At 42.7% G+C, this 18,791-nt stretch overlaps 1 protein-coding gene across 1 annotated transcript in view; it reads right to left on the bottom strand.

Annotated features, from left to right (window-relative positions):
- Window positions 1–430: 430 nt before the first annotated feature.
- The window catches only part of psmd14 (proteasome 26S subunit, non-ATPase 14), a 48,331-nt gene continuing 29,970 nt past the window's right edge, over window positions 431–18,791 (bottom strand). The window contains exons 7-11 of the mRNA XM_060940606.1: window positions 8,272–8,379; window positions 6,721–6,795; window positions 6,506–6,631; window positions 811–873; window positions 431–599 (exon numbers count right to left, since the gene is read on the bottom strand). Of these exons, the coding sequence (XP_060796589.1) occupies window positions 501–599; window positions 811–873; window positions 6,506–6,631; window positions 6,721–6,795; window positions 8,272–8,379 (471 nt within the window). The 3' untranslated portion in view covers window positions 431–500. The remainder of the gene's footprint in view (window positions 600–810; window positions 874–6,505; window positions 6,632–6,720; window positions 6,796–8,271; window positions 8,380–18,791) is intronic.

Below are 18,791 nucleotides of genomic sequence, written 5' to 3'. Positions count from 1 at the left end.
AGCTTTCTGTTAGTGATAAACAATCATAAGGGGGGAAAAAAAACACCAAAGTGCACTGAAAGAAATAATGAAGCAAACATTGCACAGTGTTGTGTGTGTATAAAAGGGTTCTGTATATTTTTGTCACAGAAATTGTTAATTTGGGGAGAAAAAAAAAAGTGAACGAATTCAGGCCCATCAGAGAAAGAAGTCATGTTTACTGTCCCCGTGGATTAATATTTGATATTTATCTTCACTCAGGCTTTCACTAGTCGAATTGATTCTGGTTTGACTTTGAGACTCATCCAGACAAACTGGGTTTTTACTAAAGATGGAGCTACAGCAAGTTTTGATTTGTTCTGGTCATTCAGCACAGAGACAGATTTGTGATGCTCTGGAAAAAAGGGAAATGATTACAGGCTTGGCAAATCAAACACACTCACATGGAAACTGGGTTTTGTATAGATTTATTTCTTAAAAAGACAACAGACAATGAATAAACGTTTAAGCACAATGAAAGTTTACTGGAACACGACTGTATCTAGCATAGCGGCGAGACACTGCACGATGTTGGACGTCATCAGTACATCCACGTGTTCTTCCAAATGCCGTTTGGGATCCTGTGAAGGGGGGAGGAGCAAAAGATGATATCAGACCTTTAAAATTCTGAGACGACACTCCTTTAGGAACATAACGGATAGAGAATTAATTCGTCTTGGAAGAAGCCCAAAACCATAATCGGTACAAGAACATGTGAAGTTACAGTGATACACAGCGAACTCAAAAGAGAGACTGAAAAAAGACCAACTGAAAAAAAAAAGTGTTTATCACCTGTTTGCCAACATTCTTGATGGCCAGCTGCTCAGGAGTCATTTTGTCTTCTTCTTCAACAGCCTAAAGAACAATAAACAGCAACTTTAACCATGATAAAGAACTGTATTTTATTTATATATATATATATATATATATATATAGATAGATAGATAGATAGATAGATAGATATAAAAAGCCCCAAGAACAACCTTAACTGAAATGGCAAACAAATAAATAAGTCAACTGGTGTGCCTGTATTTCTTATAACCGCACTGGGATTTTTCACCGTGTGCGTCACTGCAATCATCTGTGTTCATCACGTACAATTTCACTACCGAGTTTGAAACGGTTACTACAGTAGAGTTAGCGATATCAGCAGCAGACCTGGCACAGGATACTTTTCAGGAATCTAACTATTGCCTTAAAGGAGTACGCCACCCCCAGGTGAAATTGAGTCAGTCCCTGCAGTCCCTAGAGTTGGATGAGTGAGCCAAAGCGTTTTGTAGCCGACCCAGCCATTGTCCTGATCTGGAAACGTCCCGGTTAGCTTTAGCTTAGCGTAGTCGCTGTAATCCGGCGTGTCCAGCTAGCATTGTCGTTGCAAAAGTGAATCAAATAACTCAAGATTTTTTATAATTATTTCTCATGACCTGTACATTCGCATCGAGTACACATATCAATGCAAATTAACATGAAGGGATTTACTAGACCGATTTATATCTGGAACTATTTTCGGCCACAGCACAGGCAAAGCACCGCTGCAGGCGCAAAGACACCACGCAGCACCACAACTTCCGTCAATACACCAGTGTTACCAGGGAAACCAGGGTTTTCAGGCGCTGCGTGGTGTCCTTGCGCCTGCAGCGGTGCTTTGCCTGTGCTGTGGCCGAAAATAGTTCCAGATATAAATCGGTCTAGTAAATCCCTTCGTGTTAATTTGCATTGATATGTGTACTCGATGTGAATGTACAGGTCATGAGAAATAATTATAAAAAATCTTGAGTTATTTGATTCACTTTTGCAACGACAATGCTAGCTGGACACGCCGGATTACAGCGACTACGCTAAGCTAAAGCTAACCGGGACGTTTCCAGATCAGGACAATGGCTGGGTCGGCTACAAAACGCTTTGGCTCACTCATCCAACTCTAGGGACTGCAGGGACTGACTCAATTTCACCTGGGGGTGGCGTACTCCTTTAAAATATGAAATCTCATCAGATGAAGAAGGGACACCAATTTCACCAAACACACCTTTAACAGGAATGTTAACAAAATCAACGCGAGTTCGCCTACGTGCCGAAACCTAAGCGTGGCTTCTTTGGGACTCGCGGAGCAAAAATAAACAGAACATTTGGCCGTATTGTGTCTGATGCGTTACTCGAAATTAATTTCTTGTTTACAGAACTGTCGTATAAAAGCAATCTCACGCATGCGATCATGTGGTTATACTGAATACTGGCATGACTGCGTTTACCTACAGCACTCGCCCTGTGGTCCGGATAACTTCACTCTTGCTCGTGTGATATTACCCTAATCAGCCATGGACACAATGAGTCAATTCTGACCTGTTTGTTTATTTACGAAGTGGCACGTGGGAAATAAACACATAAAACAAAGCATCACTGTGAACCCACGTTCAGGAACATAGCTCTGATTATATCTCAATCTTTAGCTGCTATCTATAGAAGGTCACCTTTGGTTTGGTTCGACTTTCAGCTGGTAACTTGTTCATCTTGACTTTAATTACAAGTAGCTCACCATCAAATGCACCAAAACGACTCCATCGCCCAAAACAATTTTATAATGAATATTAAAACTGCTGGGCACAGAAATTAATTAGCATTATCATTTACATCAGTTAGAGAAGCAGCTTTGGGACCAAAAGGTCGCCGGTTCAATTCAGCCTATATACAGTGAGAGTAAAAAGTATTTGATCCCTTGCTGATTTTGTTGGTTTGTTATTTTCTGGATTTTCGTTTTGATATTCTGTCTCTCCATGTTAGAATACATCTACCATTAAAAGTATAGAATGATCATGTCTTTATTAGTGGGCAAACCAACAAAATCAGCAAGGGACCAAATACTTTTTACTCTCACTGTATCTGCGTACTGGAACACAGCTGGCTATGATATGTAAGGATGTAAAACTATTTCCCCCTCACCTGTTCAGTGCTAAGTGAGAAACCTCCAAAAAAAAAAAGTTTTATATAAACAGTTATAAGCCACGTACGATGAGACGGAGTGGAATAACGGTTATAGTCTGTCCACATTCACTGGATTTTGAGAAACAGAGCTTTTTTTTGTTGTTGTTTGTTTTTCTTTTGCAAATTCGATAAATAACTTTATGCAAAACTTCCGAAAAAATCATTTCCGCTTCGGCGGACTTCTTAAAAACCTATCGATGGCTGCACGAATCGACTATTGTTTTTTGTTTTGTTTTTTTGTAGAAAGTGCCGTCTTGCTGAGGTACAGAATAGCTTTAGGCATTTCATTAATTCTTCCTTGGACATTTCAGTTACGTAATTTTCAAACTTCTTCCAGCTTCTGAACCACTCTTAAATAAATAAATAAATAAATAAAAATTAGATGGACAGATACTGTAAATAAAAATAAATTTTAATGCTTAAAGTGAATTTTATGTCCCTAAAACCCCATTCTTGCTCCTTGTACAAAGAAACGATCATTATGCTGATTGACCATGTATTTTCAAACCACAGCTGATCCAAAAGGCCATAAAGTAATGGAAAAAAAATCAATAAAATCAGCTGATTTTCACAGAACCTACAGAGACTGAACCGGAAGATCCCGAAGAGGTGCAAGACAAACACACGTGCGACAATCCAGGTATCAGTTTCGTTCCCATGTGCAGCAGTGGTTAGAGCAGTCTCGATATGGAATCACGTTTTGGAGAGAATTCTGATAGTGATGGGATTCTTATATGTCGGATGAAGGGGCAGATGATTATCAAGGATATTCTGGAGTAAATGGTGATCTTTTCGAGCCCCCAGGACAAGAAACAGATGCCAGTTCACAGCAGTCCCACTCAGCGCCGATAGCGCACCACCAGCCAGAGAGAATCGGAAACACAGAACTGGCTTGTGGATTTTTATTCTAAGCTGCTCGCTGCAAAAATATAGAGAAAATATTTACATGTACCTCAATAAATTCAGAAATACACTAAGTAACTTTAAAAACGCACATTGATAAAACTTTCTGAATTCGTGCTGAGTTTATCTCAAGAAGAAAAGAAATACATCACAATGGAAAAATAACTTCGTTCTGCCCGAATAAGTTCCAAATCTGTGCTCAAATCAGAATTTAAGGGAGTTGTACTCAATAACGTACAATATGACTCGGGTAGTCAATGACATGGACAGGCTTTAATTTTCAAACAAATTTTGCATACACTGTACACGCACAATCTTGCCTATAAATCCCCGGGGGAAATGATGGGGAAATTGTCATTATTGAAGATGCCACGCCTAAGCCAGAATCAACGTGAACAGGCCATCGGGATGTTGCGTGCCGGAAGTACACAGACAGAGGTCGCCCGGCACTTCGGTGTTCATCATTCGACCGTTTCCCGTTTGAGTCAGCGTTACAGACAGACAGGGAGCACCAGGGATCGTCCACGCCCTGGTCAGCCTCGAGTCACGACGCCAGTTCAGGATCAGCACATCAGGCTAGCTCACCTCCGTGACAGATTCCTGACCCCCTCAGTCACTGCTGCTGAGACCCCTGGACGACACACACCCAGAATCTCCAGCATGACGGTCCGAACATGGACCAACTGTCACTTTGAATTTTTTTATTGTGAATTAATTCTTGAGTTTGACAATAAATGCCCTTTATCGATGTTTCAAGATGTGTGCGCATTACATACAATATCATAAATTTCAAATATATGCATGGATCTAAAGTGATATCGTGTCGAATTCCATTGTGCGTTTTTAAAGTTACTTAGTATATAATCTTTAAAACATACACTTATTCAGTGTAATTACTGAAAGAAAATATGAACTGGGCGATAATGGGGGAATCGGCGAACTGTCCAAATATGCTGGATCAAATGTCATTTATTAAATACACGGGTTTCTTTTTGCTCCAATAATTCCCATGTGGTCGTTCTGGTGGTGACGAACACTTGATGAATCAGATTTATTATTAGTAGGCTACATGAAATCTGCCCGCTTCGTTTGCACAAACCTCACCCACTGTCGCTTTAGATTAGCGTTATTTCTCGGAAATTGGTGAACCGAATGTCCTGTTGTATCGGGATTTGAACATCCAAACACAACACGGCGCTTTCCCATTGTTATTTTTGTAAGATTCCAACAGCAATATCCAATTTCAGCGAGTAAACAAACACGGAGTCAGATGAACGGAAATTACCCAGATAATCGGGGTTCCATGCGTGACATCTTGCGAGATTAGCCCTGAGGCAAGGCAACGCTTCATTAATTAATTTTGGTCGTTACTAATGATATTTATTTTAAAGAATTACAATAAGATGTTCCATACACTTTAAAGATGAAGAATGTAAACAAACCGGCAAGATGACAGTAGTAATCTGCAAAAAATGCTATAACAAGAATAATTCTTGGAGGGGGGAAAAAAAAAAACACCACCACCGTTCTTAGCATCAAATACTTTCATTCCATATTTTGTTGCTTTTTTCACGGTCCGGTTTCCATCAAATCCTGCACTCTGACTGGCTGGCGAGCGGGTCCGTATCCTACAGTACGGACCCCTGGTGACTCGCTCGTTCACAACAAACATCATAGCAATTTTTGTCAACATTTATTTTCACATTTCTCAGGAGAACAGCATTAATTTTACAGCATGGATAGCGATAACGACAGTGTTCACAGCAAAAGCGAGTTTTACTACCCTGAAGAAGAAGAAATAAAAGAAAACATTTCAGGAGAAAGCTAAAAACCTCTAACTTGCTAACACCGAGCAAAAACATGGCTGAATCCTGAATGACTCCTATTTGTATAAACAGGGGACTACATAGTTTTTTTCCTGCCATGGAAGTGCACTTGTATACCGAGGAGGAAGCCATTTGCATTACAGCCGTGAATGAGGATTCAAAATGGCGGCTCGGCTCGGTTTCCCCTTTCGGGCGCTCTCGTTTTCTGTTAGAATTTGGTAAAGAAAAAAATAAATATATTATTTACCAGCTTAAGGTCGGTCCGTATGGTGAAATACCGTGACCTCGGCCTTGAATACTGACCTCGGCCCAGAGGGCCTCGCTCAGTACTTTTAAGACCTCGGTCACGGTATTTCACCATACGGACCTCCCAGCTGGTAAATAACATTTATATTTTTTAGGGTTTTGTTTTCGAGTAGAGTTTTTATTTCGTTTTCAGTTGGTTCAACACCACGCTCTGCCATTTTGTTTTTCTCTATTCACGGTATGAGCTGATTGACTACTACTAGGCTATCAGAGTGCGTGATTGCTCATATCCAGTGAATGTGGAGATATATAATAGAATCTGAAGGTTTTTTTATAATGTACAAAGTGGAAATGCCTCCAGCTCAGCCTGTACAGCTGCGTACTGGAACACAATCGGCTCCTATATGTAACGATGTAAAAATATTTCCCTGTCAGATGTTCAGTACTAACTCAGATTTTAGAGTGAAATGTTCAACTTCCTGTTGATGAAAACTTCTCAAAGGGTACACATTTTTTTTTTTTTTCTCCGTTACCTTGTTGTAATTCTTGGCCAGCTCAAGCATCTCTTTTACAATGGTCTCGTTAAGTTTGCAGTGTTCGCTGTAGTCCTGCAGTGTCAGACCCTCCATCCAGCTCTTCTTGTGTAAGTTCAACAGCATCTGGAGGAATACACGCGAGCGTGAGATAAGATTGCACCAGTCACATGACTTTCTGATTTCCAGCCATGTCACTAAGGGTTAACGGAGACCTTTTGCTCGAGCTCATTCTTCCTGTAGTTGATGGTAATGGAGTAGTAATGTCTGTTCAATCCATGAATTAAGGCCTGAGAAGAAAAAAAAAAAAATTTGGTGCACATAATGAAATACGAGCAGAATATAAAACCAGTCTCAGAAAACACATCAGATGCCACGACGGGTCAATTCTGCCAAACAGCCAAAGAATTAGGGATGGCGACAACTTAAAAAAAAAAAAATCTTGACCGACTACCGAGCCTCATTAGTTGGTTAAAGTCGGTTAACCTAGGAGTTTAACAGGGATGCAAACGGCGCGCGTTTTGGCGGATGCCGCCTTTTTCATGGCTGAATCGTGCAGATCCGATTTTTTTTTTTTTTTTTGGGGGGGGGGGGGGGGCGTTGGAGTGTCTGAATAATTTCAACGGCATTTGCTTATTTAGTAATTTTAATACAGAATTTACTCTGATGAAATTATTCAGACACTCCAACGCCCCCCTAAAAAAAAAAAAAAAAATCGGATCTGCACGATTCAGCCGTGAAAAAGTCGGCATCTGCGCCTTTAGTTTGTGTGGAGAGATATGATCTGCAATAACATGCATTGTTGGCTACAGACCGAAACATACTTTCAGAATGCACTGGCCAAGGCAGGACTAAACTCCATGTGCCTTCTAATAATAATTTAAAAAAAAAAAAAAACAGAATAGTAATTTGTAAGCTAAAAAGCCTGCGTCTACACTTTTCTTTCGCCGAGTGGCAGCTGTGTTCAACTGGGGCGGGACATGACTGAATGGGTGTTTCTGATTTGTCAGCTGTCTTCAACTGGGGCGGGAGGGCGGGACATGACTGAATGGGTGTTTCTGATTTGTCAGCTGTCGTCCTTACACCGCATGGCACGCCCCAAGCGTTTACAACACAGAATTCCAGGTTCTCCGCTACAAAATCGGCAGCTTCAAAACGATTGAGTTTTTTTTTTAACCGACAACCAAAAAAAAATTAACCGGTTGACGGTGATTCGGTCAACCACCGGTCAAACGGTCATCGGTTAACATCCCTACAAAGAATCAGATGGAAGTAAATAAATAATTTTCTGCTTGTAACATACATGGACACCTGAATTTTAATAAATCAAATATAAATAAATAAATTTCTGAAACATCAATACGTTGGAAACCGTTAATCTGACAAGATGTCTAAAACCTTACTAGCGAAGTGACGATCAGGCTTTGATCAGATTGGTGAATAGTTACGTGCTATTATAATTCAATTTGGACTGACTGTTGAAATGTCCGAAGGACCCGTGCTCCAGTCGTGACCGAATCTGAATCTTTTAAAAAAAAAAAAAAAAACTCCCCCCTTTTCGTTAATGAGACTGAATGCTATAACTGCACTTGTGGTTGTGATGTACAGCAAAAGACGTTTCAGTCTGGGGACGTGTATCGTTTTCAGAACGACCTACAGATTAGGTCAACATTTCACTCAGGGTTCTCTTAAGCAGTCACACATGCTTTCAAATGCGTCGTGCTTGAACAAATTTGTCTTGATGCCAAAGACACAGGTGGACGTGCCTGAATGGAGGGCTTGTTGAGGTGTCCCAGGTTAGAGGTTGTCTGCCGTGGTTCATGTCCCAAGACCATCATGTTAGCATTGATCAGTCGGAAAGCGTCGATAACCACCTGAGGAAGGGGGAGAGAGAAAAAAAAAAGTCATCCTCAGATTATAGAACATTATTTACGATACACCGCATGTACAGAGACAGAACTATCACTCGAGTGTGTGCTCTCAGGTCAAAGTGTGTGTAATAAATAATCTACAGTGCTGAGCGTAAATGAGTGCACCCCCTTTGAAAAGTAACATTTTAAACAATATCTCAATGAACACAAACAATTTCCAAAATGTTGACAAGACAAAGTTTAATATAACATCTGTTTAACTTATAACGGGAAAGTAAGGTTAATAATATAACTTGGATTACACATTTTTCAGTTTTACTCAAATTAGAGTGGTGCAAAAATGAGTACACCCCACAACAAAAACTACTACATCTAGTACTTTGTATGGCCTCCATGATTTTTAATGACAGCACCAAGTCTTCTAGGCATGGAATGAACAAGCTGGCGACATTTTGCAACATCAATCTTTTTCCATTCTTCAACAACGACCTCTTTTAGTGACTGGATGCTGGATGGAGAGCGATGCTCAACTTGTCTCTTCAGAATTCCCCATAGGTGTTCGATTGGGTTCAGATCAGGAGACGTACTTGGCCACTGAATCACTTTCACCCTGTTCTTCTTCAGAAATCCAACAGTGGCCTTAGATGTGTGTTTAGTCATGTTGGAAAAGTGCATGACGACCAAGGGCATGGAGTGATGGTAGCAGCTTCTCTTTCAGTATAGAGCAATACGTCTGTGAATTCATGATGCCGTCAATGAAATGCAGCTCCCCGACACCAGCAGCACTCATGCAGCCCCACATAAGGACACTGCCACCACCATGTTTCACTGTAGGCACCGGGCATTTTTCTTTGTATTCCTCACCTTTGCGACACCATACAGTTTTGAAGCCAGCAGTTCCAAAAACATTTATCTTGGTCTCATCACTCCAGAGTATAGAGTCCCAGTAGTCTTCATCTTTGTCAGCATGGGCCCTGGCAAACTCTAGGTGGGCTTTTTTGTGCCTGGGCTTTAGGAGAGGCTTCTTTCGTGGACGGCATCCATGCATGCCATTCCTCTGCAGTGTACGCCGTATTGTGTCACGGGAAATAGTCACCCCAGTTTGGCTTTCTACTTCTTTAGATAACTGCAGTGAACTTGCATGCCGATTTTCTTCAACCCTTCTCATCAGAAGACGCTCCTGTCGAGGTGTTAAAGGAGTACGCCACCCCCAGGTGAAATTGAGTCAGTCCCTGCAGTCCCTAGAGTTGGATGAGTGAGCCAAAGCATTTTGTAGCCGACCCAGCCATTGTCCTGATCTAGAAACGCCCCGGTTAGCTTTAGCTTAGTCGCTGTAATCCGGCGTGTCCAGCTAGCATGTCGTTGCAAAAGTGAATCAAATAACTCAAGATTTTTAATAATAATTTCTCATGACCTGTACATTCGCATCGAGTACACATATCAATGCAAATTAACACGAAGGGATTTACTAGACCGATTTATATCTGGAACTATTTTCGGCCACAGCACAGGCAAAGCACCACTGCAGGCACGAAGACACCATGCAGCACCACAACTTCCGTCAATACACCAGTGTTACCAGGGAAACCAGGGTTTTCAGGTGCTGCGTGGTGTCTTTGCGCCTGCAGCGGTCATGAGAAATAATTATAAAAAATCTTGAGTTATTTGATTCACTTTTGCAACGACAATGCTAGCTGGACACGCCGGATTACAGCGACTACGCTAAGCTAAAGCTAACCGGGGCGTTTCTAGATCAGGGCAATGGCTGGGTCGGCTACAAAACGCTTTGGCTCACTCATCCAACTCGAGGGACTGCAGGGACTGACTCAATTTCACTTGGGGGTGGCGTATTCCTTTAACTTCCATGGACGACCTGGACGTCTCTGAGATGGTTGCAGTTCCATCTTTCTTAAATTTTTGTACCACTTTTGCTACAGTATTCTGACTGATAAGTAAAGCTTTGCTGATCTTCTTGTAGCCTTCACCTTTGTGGTGGAAAGAAATTATTTTCTTTGGGGAATTCTGAAGAGACAAGTTGAGCATCGCTCTCCATCCAGCATCCAGTCACTAAAAGAGGTCGTTGTTGAAGAATGGAAAAAGATTGATGTTGCAAAATGTCGCCAACTTGTTCATTCCATGCCTAGAAGACTTGGTGCTGTCATTAAAAATCATGGAGGCCATACAAAGTACTAGATGTAGTAGTTTTTGTTGTGGGGTGTACTCATTTTTGCACCACCCTAATTTGAGTAAAACTGAAAAACATGTAATCCAAGTTATATTATTAACTTTACTTTCCCATTATAAGTTAAACAGATGTTATATTAAACTTTGTCTTGTCAACATTTTGGAAATTGTTTGTGTTCATTGAGATATTGTTTAAAATGTTACTTTTCAAAGGGGGTGCACTCATTTACGCTCAGCACTGTATAACATGACAAACATGCGGTTTAGTGGAAGACACTGACTGAAAGGAAAGTTTGATCTAATTCAGAATAAAGCACGACAGGAATCTGTCCATCTCCTTGGCTATGCACATAGTGTATGCACATGCTGAGGTTAAAGGAACAGTCCACCGTAGTTCCATAATGAAATATGCTCTTATCTGAATTGAGACGAGCTGCTCCGTACCTCTCCGAGCTTTGCGCGACCTCCCAGTCAGTCAGACGCAGTCAGACGCGCTGTCACTCCTGTTAGCAATGTAGCTAGGCTCAGCATGGCCAATGGTATTTTTTGGGGCTGTAGTTAGATGCGACCAAACTCTTCCACGTTTTTCCTGTTTACATAGGTTTATATGACCAGTGACATGAAACAAGTTCAGTTACACAAATTGAAACGTAGCGATTTTCTATGCTGTGGAAAGTCCGCACTATAATGACAGGCGTACTAACACCTTCTGCGCGCTTCGGCAGCGCATTGATACGGAGCTCAGATATCAATGCGCTGCCGAAGCGCGCAGAAGGTGTTAGTACGCCTGTCATTATAGTGCCGACTTTCCATAGCATAGAAAATCGCTACGTTTCAATTTGTGTAACTGAACTTGTTTCATGTCACTGGTCATATAAACCTATGTAAACAGGAAAAACGTGGAAGAGTTTGGTCGCATCTAACTACAGCCCCAAAAAATACCATTGGCCATGCTGAGCCTAGCTACATTGCTAACAGGAGTGACAGCGCGTCTGACTGACTGGGAGGTCGCGCAAAGCTCGGAGAGGTACGGAGCAGCTCGTCTCAATTCAGATAAGAGCATATTTCATTATGGAAATACGGTGGACTGTTCCTTTAATTTTGCCTCCTGAGACATGCAATAGAGTTATACGGTTACCCAGGGACATGCGGACACTGTTTAGCTGGACAGACAGAAGCTGTAACTGTGCCAAATGCGCGTACACACATTTGTATGTTAGGAACGAGGAGAAGGACTTGCAGGAAGTGAGTGCACTGATGAGCAGAAACGAAAGGTGAAGGCTCCGATTAAAAATTTTATATGTATGCATCAAGAAATAAATGCAAAAAGCTGCCATGACAAAGACAAGAGCGCTCTGAGAGCACAATATCCCCTGCTGGCAACTCGGCCACAACTATGGTAAAATGTGACTGAATTGAACGAAACTGCAATATGCGCATTACCGACAAAGAATCCTGCCAAGTTACGTGAAATTCCTCCAAAAATTGTGAAAGGAGTCGATTTGAAAAGGTGAGCACCCTTCCTGGGACGGACAGACGGACATCGCCACGACATAATCCCCCTTCGGGCCTTTCGGCCAGCGGGAGATAAAAACTGTGAGTGAAGTTGGTTTCAGAAAGCAAGTGCACCTTGATGAAATTGCCAAAGTACAAGTTTGTTAATAATCAAGGGCATAACTGGGAAAATTTGCCCAAATTAAACGAATCTGCGTATCACCGTCATATAACAAAGCCTTCTGCCAAGTTTGGTGAAATTCCTCCACAAATTGTGAGAGGAGTTGATGTCAGAAGGCGAGCACACCTTCATGAAATTGTCAAAGTACAAGGTTGTTAATCAAGGGCCACAACTCTGGGAAAACGTGACCCAATTGAACAAAAAATAAATAAATTAATTAATTAATAATAATAATAATAATAAATGCGTACTACCGACATACAACAAAGGCCTTTTGCCAAGTTTGGTGAAATTCCTCCAAAAACTGTGAGAGGGTTGATTTCAGAAGGAAAAACACTCATGAAATGGTCAAATTATTATTTTGTTAATAAAGGGCTGTAACTCGAGGAAATTCCGGCTGCCGCTTCTCACCGGAGTTTTATTTTTTAATTATTTTATTTTCCCTTTTGTTGTTCTTTTTGTGTGTTGTTCGAGTGTTTTGTCCGTCGGTTGTGGTGTAGCTCCGGACCCAGTTTTGGGTGTCGGTTCCCTCCAGGCCTTGGTGCGCTGTGGATGATGCCTGTGCTCCTCGCCATGGACTGCGGTGAGCTCGTTGCTCTTGTAACATCAGGGTTGTCCAGCGCTCTGTGCGGCAGCGCTTCTGTGCTTGGCGCGGTGTTCTGAGCGATGCTGCTTGGTGGCATCGCAGCGGCTGTGCAGGCAGTTTGGGACGCACCAGCGCTCTGCATGGCGGTGCTTCTGGGCTCGCTTTGTGGATCCATGGCGCGGTGTTGCCCGGTGGCGTCGTGGGACTTGTTTTCTTGCGCCTTTTAGTGGGACTGTGGCTGCTACACCATTGAAATGACATCCTGACCTTTATTTGGTGGACTCTTCCTTTCCCCTTTCCTTATAATTGTAAAGCGACCTTGGGTATGAGAAAGGCGCTATATAAATCATTATGCAACTGAATTGAATGAAATTACACTATGCGTACAATATAGAAAGGCATCTTGCTTATACAACAGATGCATTATCTAGCAACAAAATCACGCCGTTTCTACAGAGTAAGCCTTTATCTACACAGGACTGTCACAACCAAACAGCTGCATAGTACCACTATTATTATTATTTTTGTCTAAGCACGCTGGACTTGAAATGAAACCAAGCTGAAAGTGCAGAACGTTAGCTTTAAGCCGAGTACCGTTAACCCAAGAAAGGTGACAAATTACAGGGCAGAACGGCTTTAAAGCACCTTGGCATGAACGTTACAGAGCTCTGGAAGTGGACTGAAGGAATGAGCACCGTTCCGTTAAGAGTACTGTGGAGATCTGGTGACTGAAAGACGATGCACATGGCAGATAGGTTTCATTTTCATACTCATCGAACCATTCTCCGAGCTCTCTGGATGGGGGCGGGGTCATCCTGGAAGAGACCACTCCCATTCGGAAAGAAGAAGCTGCCTTTATTTTTGTCACACGTACACTCGAGTGCAGTGAAATTCCTCCTCTGCACACACACACACACCCCAGAGCAGTGGGCAGCTATGCTACAGCGCCCAGGAAGCAATTGAGGGTTGGGTGCCTTGCTCAAGGGCACTTCAGCTATGATACAGAGAGAGGAGAGTGCGCTGTTCATTCATTCACTCAACTCTCCTCACGGGACTTGAACCTGCGACCCTTTGTGCCCAAGGCTGCTTTTCTAACCTACACGCCCAAATGATTCATCCAAAGGTGACTCAATCTGAAGAATGGACGCCTAATAAGGACGGGTAAGTGCAAATCCGTTAAACGCCATTAAAAGTCCTTCCACAGTATAATGCATACAAGGCATGGTTTTTCCTTTAAGCCTAGGTCACAACCGGACGTATGATTTTTTGGCCGTGCGATTTTTGGCGTTTCCCAAATTGCTGCGGTATTTTTTGTTTGTGGAGAAAGCAGGGATGCAAACACAACCATGGTCAAAAAAGAGTGAGGTAGCGCGGCGACGCGGACCCCCCCCCCCCACCACACACACACAAAATATCAGTCAGACAATAGTTTCAACAAAACAGAACATTTATTAATTACTATTATTTATTAATTCAGTTCCCAATCCATCTTCAGTTCCCCACCCCAAAGTCAGTCCATCTTTACTCCTTTTTCTTCGCCACTTCCTGAAGTTTGTGTAGTGCCTTGGATGTATGCACCACGAACTCATATAACACACACATGGGTTACACATTACCATTTCATCACTCGATGTTCTAAAATAGCAAACTGAGGTTTTTCACCTGACGTCACAGGGTCATGTGATGCCCCGGTGTCCGCCATTTTGAAGGTCAAGCTACATACTAACGCTGCAGACAGAGAGGTAGAACCAGCTTGAAAAAAAAAAACGTGTTACAGACACCGGATCCAGTGTAAATAGCTGCCTGAGCGTACTCCGGCTTGCTCCCCCTCAAATTAAGCAGCGCGCTCCGGCTTGCTCCCCCTCAAATTAAGCAGCGCGCTCCGGCTTGCTCCCCCTCAAATTAAGCAGCGCGCTCCGGCTTGCTCCCGGAGTGCTCCGGCCGAGGTTCCGGAGCACACTCTGGCTTGCTCCCCCTCAAATTAAGCAGCGTGCTCCGGCTTGCTCCCCCTCAAATTAAGCAGCGTGCTCCGGCTTGCTCCCCCTCAAATTAAGCAGCGTGCTCCGGCTTGCTCCCCCTCAAATTAAGCAGCGTGCTCCGGCTTGCTCCCCCTCAAATTAAGCAGCGCGCTCCGGCTTGCTCCCGGAGTGCTGTGGCCAAGGTTCCGGAGCACACTCTGGCTTGCTCCCCCTCAAATTAAGCAGCACGCTCCGGCTTGCTCCCGGAGCGTGCTGCTTAATTTGAGGGGGAGCAAGCCGGAGCGCGCTCCGGCAGCTATTTACACTGGATCCGGTGTAAATAGCTGCCGGATCATAATTACAGTAAACTAGTAAATCCAGTAAAGGAAAAACTTGAGACTGAAAGGTTTTAACAGTCATCCAAATGACTGAACGTAAACATTGCTACAGTAACATACCAGCTACTATGTTGTTGACATTAGCTAGTGCTAACAGCTAGCTGCTAGTACACTGCTACAACACAGACACCGACCCTAATAATACAGTTCTTGGTCATTGCCTGGTAACAGCAAATTTATAACGGGCCATGTCTCAACAGACTAAGAAGTTATTTCAATGACATTTAATAACATTTTGTTTATCCTGAGGACCGAAAGTAAATGAAAATGTGAACAAACCTTAGGTGTAATAAGATGGCGACCACCGGCTCCAGGGACGACCCGCTGATGTAGGCATGTTACCCAGCCTGACACAAAATATTTGTAGGCATCCAAACTCTTATACACTTTCAGATCAATACCTGTGTATGGCGATGGGTTTTTAACGACATAGGTATACAGATCATGTGGGCCGAAGTCAGGTAAAGACGAGGGCTTCGTGTACTTCCGTACGTCAGTGAACAATCCTGGTGGAAGCAGGTAAACGTCGTTCTCTAAGCCTGCTAACCTCAATTTTTGCAAATACCTCTCCCTCTGCTCGCCCTGTAAATGCCCTACGTCGCTGGATAGTGAAGGTGTTTTCTGCATCTCGCTCCTTTTTCTTTTGTTTTTCGTTTGTCGCCTTCCTCGCATTCAAACTGATTCGAGCTGTGACGTCCAAAATGGCAGCATCACATGACTTGGTCACGTGGGTGAAAAACCTCAATAGCAGCTAGTCGGGTGCTAACGGTTAGCATTTTAACTAAGCCAGACAGCCACAAGCTTTAAATAAGACCAATTCTTGCACGTATGGAACGGTATTACGGCACTTAAATATTATCTAGGAACAAAAAACAATAGTCATTAACCCATGTAGACACTACATTGAGAACATATACAGTCATCATGCAACTCCTCAAATAACATTACGTTTTTCAGGTATTTTTTTACCCCAAGGATAGGTCATGGCTAATATGAAGGAGGTTAGGTTATGAGAGACAAAGTTTATATATATATATATATATATATATATATATATATATATGCACAATTATTTTAACACTTGCGCTTTGATTGTAGACGAGTAAATGACTTCCACTTCAACGCTGATCGTTTACTCCCAGTCACCGAGGCTCCAAAGAAATACACACGAGTAGATGAAATTCAGCAAGTTGATAAATGAACACACCGATCTGAGGAAAAGCCCGGGAGTCATGTTTCTTAGCAACCAGATTGCCCAGCCATCGGTTCCATCCACTGACAGTGTAGCAGCTAGCAGTTTGTAACGGAACGCTGTTGAATATTATAATAGCAGCCAGCAGCTACACTGTCAATCTGACTATCTCTGCTGTCAATGGTTCCATATATCCACCAGGGGGAACCAAACGTTGTATGGTCTGCACAGTACTCGGGTCTATCATTACTACCAGAGTGGATTACCGGAGAGCAACCCCCCCCCCCAAAAAAAAACTCTTCGGAACTGCACGAATTACACAAGTCGCCCAAAATGCCGGGGGAAAAGCAGAATGCGCCGAAAAGCGCGCCGTCTGCACGCCTGAGAAAGACGCACGTTGGCCGTAAGTTTGTCTTGCAACCTGAAAAAAACGTAAGCGCCAGGGCTCGAAATTAACTTTTTTTCTTTGTGTCCCCCAGTGGTCCCGAATTCTGTGTTGTATTGTCCTGAATGGAAGCAATAGTGTCCCCATTTTTTTCCTCTCTGAAATAACCAGTGGTTAATATTATCATATGAAGTTACTATTATATTTGTAACTATGCGATTTTGAACCCTTTACATCATTTTTACAATAAGTCACAAGACACAAGCGACACATGTCCAATACATCATCTACTTCAAAATTACAGTTATTGCATTTTCAGTTTATTAAACTTTGGCGATCTCACTGTATGAATAGATACCCGTTTATTTAAAGGGGCCAACTAGCTCATTCAGAAAATGTTTCAACTCCCTACATCTGCAGTACACTTTAGTTGAAAATAAGACCCCTTTTATGTTCATTTCATCTACTTATACCTTGAATATCTGTTGGCACTTATAAGGCCAACTTATAATTTTCACCATGACCGCTATCCATTTTTATGAACTTTCCGTTATCCATTTTATGAACTTTCGCTGCTGAAACGTGGGTGCAAATGTTAGCAACATCAGCATAGTGGCAGGTCCGAGCCTAGTTGTGCTGCTGACTGACTAAACTTTCTGAACTAGAAAGACACCAAGAAAACTCACTTATTCTGTTGAACGGTATCTTCCGTCAATATCATCCACATCATTCCTGTTGTATTTTATAACGTGTCTAACAGTGTTCATTAAGTTCATTCAGTTGCTAGCGTTGCCTGCAGACCAGGCGATGACACTTTGGATCCTGAAGGTCCCGGAGACGTTATGTCTGGGCTTTCAGTTTCTTCCCCGCGGTCGGTCCGCTTCAACCACTTCAGCATTTTTGTTCTGGCAAGAGTCGGCGCAGCGTGTGCGGTAGCAATTCCATTCCAAGTCCATATAATGCGGACTCCGGCCGAAGATTCTAGAACAGAATGCGCTGCTCTGTAGCCTACGGGTGCAGGTGCATCGAAAGTGTAGCTACTATGTATTTTTCGCTGTTAACGTTTTAAAATTAAAATTGACAAATTAGGTGAATGTCTACGTATGTGTTACGGCTTTGTAAATAATATTAATGTAGAACTTTTTTTCTAGATCTATTTTTTTCCATTGTCCCGGGATTGTCCCAGATATGATAATTTTGTGTCCCGATGACATTTTTTATGGTCCCCGGGACGTCGGGACACCGTTAGTTTCGAGCGCCGGTAAGCGCCCGTAGAGTTTGTTTGACATGACAAAGAACCTCTGCGGCTCGAAAATCAGCAGGTCACACGCACGCCCTCCGTGCGTTTCTTGCACGTAGACCGGCCGTAGGAGCACGTACGGCCGGTTGTGACCGGGGCTTTAACGCGACACCTGTCTGTATATCCATATATATTGTGAAGGAAAAGAAAAAAAAAACCTCCTCACACCACAGTCCACCTATTTCAGAGAACTTAAGAAATGGTGGCTCAGGAGGTTCTTGGTTATGTTTTATGCAGTAGACAGATTTCTCCAGGTTAGCGAGGATCGGTATTTAAACTTGGTGCACTGGCCATGTCAGTGAACTCAAGACTCTGATCAACCCTACGCTCATGTCTCACCGTTATAACACTGATGGATTACCATGAAAAAATATTAGCAAAAGAGACATCCACCAAAAAAAACCACCACACCAGAGTACGTCTTCACTGCTGCATGTTCGTAAACACACAGCTGGCACCGTTGCCTTTATTTCCCGCCTCGGACTTTAACTAGCAAGCAGAAGAGGTAGCTTTTTTTCAAAAGATTCAATTCAAGTGAACGTACGCTCACAGCCAGGCGGAACACAGCAGACGAGACACAGGAAACTAAACAGGAAAAAAAAAAAAAAAAGGGCTAGAGTCTGTTACTGGATAACGCGAGCACAAAGCCGCACCTCCTGGCCCAAGAGACTCGTTAGCGAAGTTCTGCGAAAAGCAGCAGAGTTGTGCTCTCGTCGTGAGCCTGATCATTTTAAACA

The sequence above is a fragment of the Neoarius graeffei genome, chromosome 15 (assembly GCF_027579695.1).
Source record: "Neoarius graeffei isolate fNeoGra1 chromosome 15, fNeoGra1.pri, whole genome shotgun sequence".
NCBI classification, from domain to species: domain Eukaryota; kingdom Metazoa; phylum Chordata; class Actinopteri; order Siluriformes; family Ariidae; genus Neoarius; species Neoarius graeffei.
The sequence above is the reverse complement of the archived record's forward strand: the minus strand, read 5'-3'. Positions and strand labels throughout refer to the sequence as shown.